This window comes from Ipomoea nil, unplaced genomic scaffold, assembly GCF_001879475.1.
Source record: "Ipomoea nil cultivar Tokyo-kokei standard unplaced genomic scaffold, Asagao_1.1 scaffold0415, whole genome shotgun sequence".
Taxonomy (NCBI): Eukaryota; Viridiplantae; Streptophyta; class Magnoliopsida; order Solanales; family Convolvulaceae; genus Ipomoea; species Ipomoea nil.
Window position 1 is genome coordinate 663615 of NW_017616843.1, and position 11086 is coordinate 674700.

General features: G+C 31.6%; 1 protein-coding gene and 1 non-coding gene across 2 annotated transcripts; one reads left to right on the forward strand and one right to left on the reverse strand.

Moving 5' to 3' along the window:
* Positions 1-1515: 1515 nt before the first annotated feature.
* On the reverse strand, positions 1516-3820 carry LOC109172143. Its single transcript, XM_019321291.1, has 4 exons — positions 3534-3820; positions 2614-2796; positions 2443-2502; positions 1516-1956 (listed from the first exon to the last, which is right to left on the reverse strand). The coding sequence occupies exons 1-4, from the start codon at positions 3762-3764 to the stop codon at positions 1660-1662; spliced, it is 771 nt and encodes a 256-aa protein (XP_019176836.1). The 5' UTR covers positions 3765-3820; the 3' UTR covers positions 1516-1659.
* Positions 3821-7839: 4019 nt separating this feature from the next.
* TRNAS-UGA lies at positions 7840-7921 on the forward strand. Its single transcript has one exon. It is a non-coding gene; the product is annotated as a tRNA-Ser (tRNA).
* The last annotated feature ends 3165 nt before the right edge of the window (positions 7922-11086 follow it).

Below are 11086 nucleotides of genomic sequence, written 5' to 3' on the forward strand. Positions count from 1 at the left end.
CTTTTTTTTTTCAATACATAAAAGTAATTCATTTAATAAAATAAATATTTTTATTTATTTATTTGCATAAATAATAATAATATTATATTAAAATATTTTTTATTTATTAATATAAGTATAAAATAAAAAATAAAAATTAGGTGTGAGGGGATACAAGCCCATCATGGTTAAAAAGAAAAGAAAAAATCAAAACATTAACAACATGTTTGGTTAATGAATTTTTAGGGAATAGAAATGTTATTCCATAAAGAATAGAATAGACAAAGAATAGAATAAGAATTATATTATATTATTTGGTTCGCATGAGGAATAGACTTTAAAAATGTTATTCTAATTTGATTGGTTTAAGGAATAAAAATAGACTATTTTTTTAAAAGACATAAATATCTTTATAATAATAATAATATATTATTATTATTATTATTATTATTAGTAATACTTGATAACACTTATTTTTTTTTACTATATTTTATCCCATACTTTTGTCCATTTTGTACATATTATGGTGTGCTAAATTGAGAAATTAAACTAATTAATGTGTATTTGCTTATAGTTTCATCAAATTGCACAATAAAGAGAAAAGGAAGCATTTTGGAGAAAATTGACCACACCACCACTACTATCCGTGAGTACCCTAATTTTCTTAGAAAATGACTTCACATCACTTTTTAGGAACAATTTCCACACCATTACCACCGACACACCATCACCATCACCACCACCATTGTAACCACCGCCACCACTACACCACCACCACTATCACTATCATCACTGCCACACTACCACCACCACCACCAGTATACCATCACCTTCGCCACCACTACCATAACCACACTACTACCACCATCTTCATCATCACCACCACCACTAACACCACCAACACTCCACCACCACCACCACCACAGCTACCACACCACCACCGCTAGTCCACTACCACCATTTATATTATTATTATTATTATTATTATTATTATTATTATTATTATTATAAATGTTGTTATATTCTAAACAAAACAATTTTTTTTAAAACATTCTAAACAAAACAATTAAAATGTTTAATTATACAATTCTGTTCATTTTTTCAAAAATGAACTAAACACACCAAGACAGTTTTCAAGAATGCAACAAAACACTGTAAATGAAAATGTTTTATGAAAAATGATCAATTTTCCAGAAATCATTCTTAATTTCCAAACACACCCTAAAGAAATAATGAAAGACTAATTCATATATGTCTTAACAGCAGGTGTGTGCTCTGTGCTTGCACCCCATGTCTTTATTCTTGTAGAGGAACCTAGGACTAAGTATAACATAATGTAATTCTACACAACTGGAGAACCTCATATGGATTCTACAACTAAACAAGAAAACTAGCTTTGTTTTTGCTTTCTTGCATGAAAGTTCAATTTAAATATATTGAATGCAAGCATAACTATAAAAAGATTTCATGCACATCCACACAAGAAGATACATGTTGATGTAGATGGCAAGAAAGCAGCATATTTACATGTCCAGCTGAAGAAAATGAAATAGTCACCATGTAAACTAATTATCAAAAGAAACCGTGCAAAGATGTATGTGATTTACACTTTCTTAGTTGATTTTGTACTGACTATATATTTACATGTCTTAAGAGCAACTAAGCATGATATCAAAGCTTTTAGTAAGGGTTAACACGTTGACAGCGCACCCAGAAAGCTGTTCCTCCACTTCTGCCTCGAGCAATAGCTATTTCTTCATCAATGTAAAACCAGACAAAGAATGGATCCTTTCCCTTATTGGTTGGCTCCCTGTCATCTTTTCCTTTCAAACTGATCTCGAACGGGTTCAATGGTCCAACTTTTATCCGTAGCCTCTCAAATATGAACGCAAGGATTCTATTGTTCCACGAAAACCTCCCTTCAAATGTCAAGTTTCCAAAAGGCCCCAGGTAAACTCCATTCTCAATCCTCTTTGCCTAAGAATTATATATATATATATTTGATTCAATTATGTTAGTTCTTTAAAATATAATCGCCACTTAAATGCACTAGAGCTAAAGCTAATCATCTAAAGCTTTATCGGGGCAAATATCTAGCAAAGTACTATGTTCATAAATAATGCACTTATGGATATGAATTTGCTACCACTTGTTTCTAAAATTGCCATCTGATCTGACACTTTTATTGTGCACATTCTTTATCTTTTTCTTTGTTGCTCCCAAAAGGTTGAATCCCCAACCCCAAGGGGCCCCACGCCCCGGCCTGACAGAGCATCTGGAAAGATGTAAATCATGGTAACTCAGATGAACACAAAGACCAGACCTTTGCTTACTGCGCACAAGGAAGCTACAATGAAGTTTGGTAACCCTCAAAATGTAGAATGCATATGTCTAAGTGTACCTTCTCTCTATATATGCATTATTTACACAAAAGTAAAGAACGGTATGAGTTAGAGAGCTTACGGCTGCATCAAATCTCTGAACAGCAGTAATCGGGAAATATTTTCCTCGTTCTAATCCTTTCTAAAACACAACACCACCATTGGGTATCAGAATTAGAAAAGAGAGAAATATAAAAGAAATAAAATAAGATCGAAAGCAGAACAACAAAAGGAAATTTCTAATTTCTTTAACCTCTGCAGTAAAAATGAGCATCCAGGTTCGCCCCGGTGATTCAGTTCCACCAAGAGTTTCAAGAAACCCCGAAGAATCAATCTTGGCCTTCTCAATCACAGAAAATGCAGCCAGGATCTCTTCAGATGGAACCTTTCTTGTTCTGGCTGCATTTTTAAGAACTCTCACACTCTCCTCAACTTCCTAAACACATAGTCATCAATCAACATCATCCTTCCACAAATAACCCAAGAAACAAAAGTTACCCAAACAACAATTAACAAAGTTCACCAGTTAGAAATTTAAATTCAAACCCTGTTTGGTAACATAATTAGCTTATCAGTCAATTTTGACTTATTTAACCACTATTAGCTATTTGACTTGGTTAAAAAACCATTAATTAGTTTTTTTGTAACAGTTTATTGCTCCAAAACGCTAAAATTCAAAATTTCATAAGCTTTTTGAGAAAGTCATTTTGCATGTAATCAGCTATCAACTAATTTACCAAACATCTTTCTACAATCAGCTAATGCTATCAACTAGTAAAACCCACTAACTCAATCAGCTAACAGCTATTTACCAAACACCCCCAAAATCATCAACAAAAGCATACAATATTTAGCGAATTAATCTATTCAAAGAAAGGTAAATCATAAAGTTACCCAATGACTGTAAAAAGTCTAGGATTCTCAAATTCAAAAGCACTCCATAAAATCACACAATCTTTAGCAAAATAAGCTATTCAAGAGGCAAAACAATAGCCCACACATTTCAAGACAGGTACAACAAAATGCACCCAATTAATACCAAAGTTTAGCACTCTAAAATTCAAGTCATCCAAGAAACTAAAAACACACAATTTTTCAGTGGGAAAGAGCAATTCAATAGGCAAAAGCAAGAAAAATTCAAGAATTCATTTAACTTGTTGAGAGAAACGACACCTGGTTGGGCTGTTTCTTCTTTGATTCTTCTTGAACAAGAAGTGGGGTGTTGGAAATTTGGTCCCTTCCATCAGCAGTGGCTCTGGTCTTTAGTGTTGGGAAGCTAAGAGGAATTTCCGATTTTATATGCAAAGGGGTTTGGAGATAAGAACTTGAGGATTTGGGAAAGGCATGAGGGGAGGGATTGAGTGGCAGCAAGGCCAAGGAGGAGCAGGAAGAGAGCAACCCCATTATTAGTGACAGTTGATGATTGTAAATTTTCGAACGGATATTATTATTCTTTTTCTTGAGAAATTTCTAACGGATATTATTATTATTATTATTATTATTATTATTATTATTATTATTGTAATAGAGTCAGTAGTCTTGGAAAAATATATTTTTCTGATTTCATGCAATAACGTAATTTTGGACAGACGTACAATAGAATTTTGTGAGGCGGGGAGGGACTTGATCCCTCGTTAATAGAAATTTATATCACAGGCTGCACGAGCTTAGTTTAATGGTTCAATACGCAGTATTTAAGAGAAGAAGCTAAAGTTTGAACTTCGACGATGGTGGTGACAATGCGGGAATTAAGCCTAAAGTGGACAGATTACTTGTGCGCACCGACATTTGACATTGCGTGCTAACTTACTGAGTCATTAAGTCACCGTGATTTACATCTTTCCAAATACTTTGTAAAATGGGGATGTGGGAGGCCCTTGAGATGAGATTGGGGATTCAACCTTTTGAGAGGAAAAATTATATCACATAATAGACTTTTAAAAAAATATTGTAACGGTGTAATGTAAAAATAGTATAGAGGGATAAGAGTAAAATAAGTGTTTCAAAAAAATTATTATTAAAATAATATTAAACCATTAAATTGGGAAAATGACATTCAATATAACAACAAAAAGTATTTAAAAGTTGTTATTGTTGTGGTTTTTATAAAAATATCGTAGGTTTATATGGACTACGATTGATATAGGCTGGGATATGTTTAGGATAGTTTCTGTGACGTGTGCAGGACACTGCCTTAAAAGCTTATATCCGGAGACTGTGCGGTCTTAACCCGGGAGCTTTCGACTGGCTCTCACAGAAGTACTCACGTAACTCAGTTGCACTTATAGAGATACATACTCAGGGTATTTATAGAGCTTGAGAGCTTTTTTTCAGGTGTAAAGAAACAGGTCTGGGAAGACAGGTATTTATAGTAGTGAGAATACCTGTCTCCCCTGTACCAGCCACAAAAAAAAAAAAAGAGAAAAAAGGGGGGAGAGGGAACGCAAGTTGCGTTCAGATGTGCCCACTAACGCACTAGATTAATTCTTGTCCACAAAAATAATTCTGACCGCCCATTCACCTCTTAATGTTATTCCCAACAGTTATTGTATTTATATATCCTCGTTGTCTGAATAAAGAAATTTTTTAGTTAGTTAGATATAGTTATATATCTAGTTTTACTTTTTAAAAAATTACAAAATACTTTAGGTTTTTTTTTGTTACTTTAAGTATGATGCCAAAAAAAAGTGATATTAGATTGTACTTTTTTAATATTATTGACTCTATTACAATGTAGTATTGTTCTATACTTTCTCTAAGTACTGTATTTCAAAAAGTCAATATCCCACCAGCGGAGTTCGATTCTGTGATCTTCCCTCAAGGAGAGCCACAAAGGTACCATATGAGCACAATGTGCTTGACAAATTATTAAAATTATATGAAAATACGGAGAGTATTATATTGAAACAATTTAAAATAAATATACTAAAAATTTTATTAAAATTAAATTCTGTTGAAGACTGAAATATAAAATATGCTTCAAAAAAAATACGGAGTATAAAATATGAGAAGTAAAATACAATAATAATTTAGACATACCTTTTGCACTGACTAAATAGATAACCAAATCTTTCAAAAAAAAAAAAAAAAAAAAAAAAAAAAAAAAAGACAACCAAATGGTCCGAAATGGTACATTGGTAGAATGCAATCACTATCTTAGATAGTTGATGAACTCTTCTCATCAACAAGATTTGAACATTTCCATGCATTTTAATTAAGGTAACTTTTATATCAACAATTACGGTATCAGGGCTACTCCATTAAAAATAAGTGTCATGTCTAATAGTTTAATTTTGACTTTTCATCGTTTTTGTTTTGAATTGTAATCTAAATATAATAGAGTAAAACTGCAATCTAAATATAATAGGGTAAACTAGAAAGAGAGACAAAAATAAATAGATAAGAACATAGGAGAGAAATTTTTTTAACACTTAGATTTCGCTATAATGATGCATAGAGATCTCTATTTATAAAAGTAAGAAACATCATTGGCGAAGAGACCAAGGTTTGAACCTCGGCGGCGGCAGTGTGAGAATTATGTCCAAAGTGGGTAGATTCCTTGTGCGCACCTGCATTTAGCCCTATTCGATGAACCCATCGAGTCACCGTGATTTACATCCTCATAAATGCTCTGTCGGGCTTGGGTGTGGGGGCCTTAGGAGTTAGGATTGAGGATTCAACATTTTGGGAGAAGAAACATAATACAAAAAGACATCTAAAAATAAAGATATTTTGAAAGAAAAAAATCCATTTGGAATTCAAGTTATTACATTCTATGACAAAAATAAAAATGTAATAAAAAAATTTGTCCAAATATATATAATCCAAAAAAATTCAACAAACAAACAAAGAAAAAAAAAGATTTCAAAATTTAATTTAAAAGTGACTTTTTTACGCATATTTAAATACAAAAATTATTTACCAAAATTTAGATGTCAATTCCTTTTAAAATTTTATTTTCAATTACAATTAAGATCAATCTATGAATTCTAAAAAAAAAAATTAATAACAAATATAAAAATAATGAATTATATATAAAATGTTTTTTTAAAAAAAAAATGGGCCTAAAAAAATTGAGGGTCATGAAAGGAAATGCTCCAAAAGAGAGATTAGAAGTAGGGATGGAAATAGGCCGAGTCGAGCTGAGCTTTAGAAAATTAGGTCTGAGCCTGTTGCGAAAATCTAAGGCCTGGGCCTGAGCCTGTATGTAGGCTTTTTGTTAGGCTCAAGTCTGAGCCTACAATTAGCCTGGTCTAGCCTGAAGCCTTTTTAAAAGCTTGTTTAATATGTAGGCCATTAAAAAGGCTTCAAAGTAAGTTCTGCTTTGAGCCTATTTAAAACATATATATTAAGTCTTTTTAAAAATTTTAATAAGTATTTCTAAATAATTTAAGAAATATACCTAGCTAATACAAAATTAATATATAACTACATAAGTATATCGCCACAATGCAAGCATAATAGGATTAAAACATATATAAAATAAAATAAAACAAGTCACAACTTCAACATGCTTGTCAACTTATTTAGGAATGAATTTAATTGTATTATTGATTGTCATCCTATATAATCTTATAAATAGTTAACAATCAACTTACATAATTAAGTCGTGACACTTCATTAAATATTTAACAGTGAGAACAATTAAACAATAAGAACACTTATAATAGGATTAAAAACAATGTTTATAGTTGAATTTGAATTTAGAATGCGATTTGGGAGGTGGAGGGTTAGAGTTTGATAATATATATACTTGGAATTATATTGTAAATATAAAAACATATTAGATATAAAATAAAATATATACTAACTTAATATTAGAAATAAATTATATATATGTGTGTAAATAGGCTAGGCCTAAAGACCGAGCTTGGTATAAATAGGTCTGGCCTGTTTAGTTTAATAGGCTTCAAAATGAGTCCAAGCCTGACCTTTTTAAAACAAGGCATGCCTATGTAGGCCTTAAATAGGTCGGGTCTTAGGCCCCCTACGAAGGGACCTGACCTATTCTCATCCCTAATTAGAGGGAATAAGATCGAAGGGCATTGTAAAATTACAAATTTATCTTTTTATTATAGGTTTTAAACATTTATGTTAAGTTTAACATTTCCATCCAATCATAGATGAATTGAAAAGAGTCACCAAGATAATAATTGAATGGTGAAAAGTGGCTTTGGAAGAATTCAACGACCAAAAATGTAATATTTCCTAAGTTTTATACAATTTATATTAATTAATGGTTCATCCAGTCGTGAGTGAAAAGAATACTGAGGTAATAATAAAAGTAAAATAAATAAATAATAAATAAAGAAATAATAATAATAATAATAATAATAATAATTATTATTATTATTATTATTATTATTATTATTGAAAGTAATGCTGATCAATAAAAAGTAAACATAGAATTATATAAGCTTTTCAAAATCCATCTTTGTTATTAAATTAAATATTAACCTGTGTAGCCAATAAATGTAAAGTTGGTATGTTCGAGTGGTTAAGGAGATAGATTTGAAATCTGTTGGGCTTTGCCTGCGCAGGTTCAAATCCTGCTGCCGACAAGAGGGGAACATTATAATGCAAGGGAAATGTTATGAATAACATGCACACGGTTGCAAATCATAATATAATGCACGGGAAACGTTATGAACATAGAATAGTGTGCATCAGCACAATGAGAGGAGAACATTATGTTGTGCAATAAGGTGCACACGGTTGCAATTCGTAATATAATGCCAAGGGAAACGTTATGAACATAGAATAGTGTGCGCACTAACATAAGATCTATTTCATTTTCTTTTAATAAAGAAAGTATTTGAAGATTTCTTATAGTATTTTTTAAAAAATTGTTATAAATATTATTGATTGTGGACATTAGAGTTGTTATATCATGGACCAAGGTTCACCTTGCAAGGTGGGTTATGATCCAAAACGACGTATAAATTGTGTATTTTAATACTAGAATTGTGAGCTTCTAGAATATAAACCGGCATGGGGCGGGTTAGGGACTTAGGGTTGCATGAATCCTAGCTCGCGGGAAAGCCCGCTTTGATAGTACTACCTAATTTTTAAATATAATTTTATCCAGAAGGAAAAGTAAGTGCACTATTATCTATCACCCATTGGTCCAAGCCTTCGATTATGAATACTCTGTCGGGCCGGGGTGTGGGGGCCCTTAGGGTTGGGGTTCAGCCTTTGGAATAATGAATATTTGATCAAAAAATATCCAGACCCTAAGTCAATCCTATCCTTGAAAGATTGCTATGATCAATAAATTATCATAATCTTCCATTGACTAAAATTAAGATTTTAGGATGTTAAATTTGTGTTGAATATGACCAGTATAATATAGTATTGCTTCACAAGTAAAACTATATTAAAAGAATTATAGAAAGATAAGATTAATACAAGACTTCATCAGCCTTCTAGGCTAGTCACCTTGTACTCCAATAGAATTACATGATCAATATTGTACTCTAGTAGAAATACATGAAAAAATAATGCTAAATAATGTGAGTCTCATTATCTTCTTTGAAATAATCACATTGTACTCCAGTAGTAATACATGACAAAATTATACTAAGTATTTTGAATGTCATTGTTGTTGTTGTTTTTTTTTTTTTTTTTAAGAATCATCAAATACTTAGTTTTTATGGGAATCTATAAGTTGTTGAGGATACCCTTGAGTGAGAAACACCATTAGAGAGAGGAGTTTCTGACCAAGCTCTGAGAACATGGCCGGTAGAAATCTCAACCGCATTAGAGCACCACATGACATATAGTTTCGCGAAGACTTTCTACGACGAGGAAGAACCATGGTGCGAGATCTAGTTTCACATTTCATTTCAAAGTTTGAATTATTTATAAAAATGTCATTGCGTTTTCTTAATTGCTTATGATCCGTTAAATCTTTTCCGATGAACGATTATGATTGGTTCCAAGTTATCTCCTGCGTGCTAGTTCTCATTATTATTATTATTATTATATATATATATATATATATATATATATATATATATATATATATATATATATATATATAGGGTCCAGATCAGGTGAAGACCTGATCTTAGGTGAGGACGTGAGGACTAATCTAGAGCATTAAATCATAATGATGTATGATTGAGATTAAAAGAAACAAATCACACGGATTAAGAAAACAAATTCCTTTAAAATATTAAAATATATAAATTTAGGGTAAATCAGTCTTATTAAAAGATGTGCATTCCTATACAAAATGTTGTGCATTCCTATACTGAGTGTTGTGCATCAATAACTTCATTGTTATGCATTCAAACCCCGCCAAAAAATCATACAGTGAACATCCAATGTTCTATGATGCATTGAACTATGTGCTATAATGCACAACTCCCTAGCCTATAGTGCACAACTTACAACACTAGGTTGCACAATCAGCACACACGAATGCACAATCGTACTACCCAGGCATTTATACATATACACGACAATCCAAATATAGACAATATTATACTCAAAAGAACAAGCGAAAAAAAATAAAAAATACTGATTAGTTTGCATGGGCGAACACTCAATCAATGATGAAGAAATCGCGGCTCCAAATTGCAACGGTGATGATCCAAGAAAATGGGAAACCAATTTGGCCAAGGATTATACATGCGTTCACACTTAAAAAAAAATAGAAAAAGACACTATTATCCCACTTTAACAAAAAAGATCAATCCATGTCATCTCAAGAACTCAAATCTGGACCATCCAAATAAAAAAAACAAACGCACAAGATTAGTCCTCACGTCCTCACCTAAGATTAGGTCCTCACCTGATCCGGATTCTATATATATATATATATATATATATATATATATATATATATATATATATATATATATATATATATATATATATATATATATATATATATATATGGGGAGGGTTCATGTGAGAACATGCTCTCACGTTAAAAGAGAGAACTAATATGGTCCATCCATTTAGGTAGATCAAATGGTTGAGAGTTGGTGAAAAATAATAAGAAAAAATGTGAGGTTATTTTTTAAAATATTAAGAATTTAAAATTTTGTAATAATTATAAAATTAACCCCATATTTTTAAAAAATTAAAATTTTCAACTACAGATGAACATGATAGGTGGATGAGATCAGTCTTCACTTTTTATATGAGAACACTCATTGTCTCAGTTGACCCCAATCGGCCATACCCCGAGTCGCTTACTCCTTCCCCCCCCCCCCCCCCCCCCCCCCCTATCATCACCCCCCTTGCTTAGCCCAACCTCACCCCCATTGCTTAGCCTAACCTCCTTCCAAGTATTTCCATTTTCATTTGTAGTATATTGAATGTTCATTTTTATATATTGAAAGTTTATTATTTAGTATATTACTTAAAAATAAACTTTTAGTACATTAATAATAAATATTCATTATACTAAAAATAAATATTTATCAATGATTTATACTAGATCCATAGTATAATTTATCGTTACCTAATTGATTATTAGCCAAATTTGAACCTTTTGGGCTTAATCAAATGACCTAATAGGCCCAGACCCGTCACATTCCAACACCAAAGTTATTTTTCTTATAAAATAGGAAAAATGGTCAAATAGGTCCCTTAACATTACTCAATAAGTTAATTAAGCACTTAAACTTTTAAAGGTTGCAATTAAGTCATTAAACGTGTTATTTTAGCACATTAAGACCAAAAAACTAATTGATGACGTATAATTACAAATC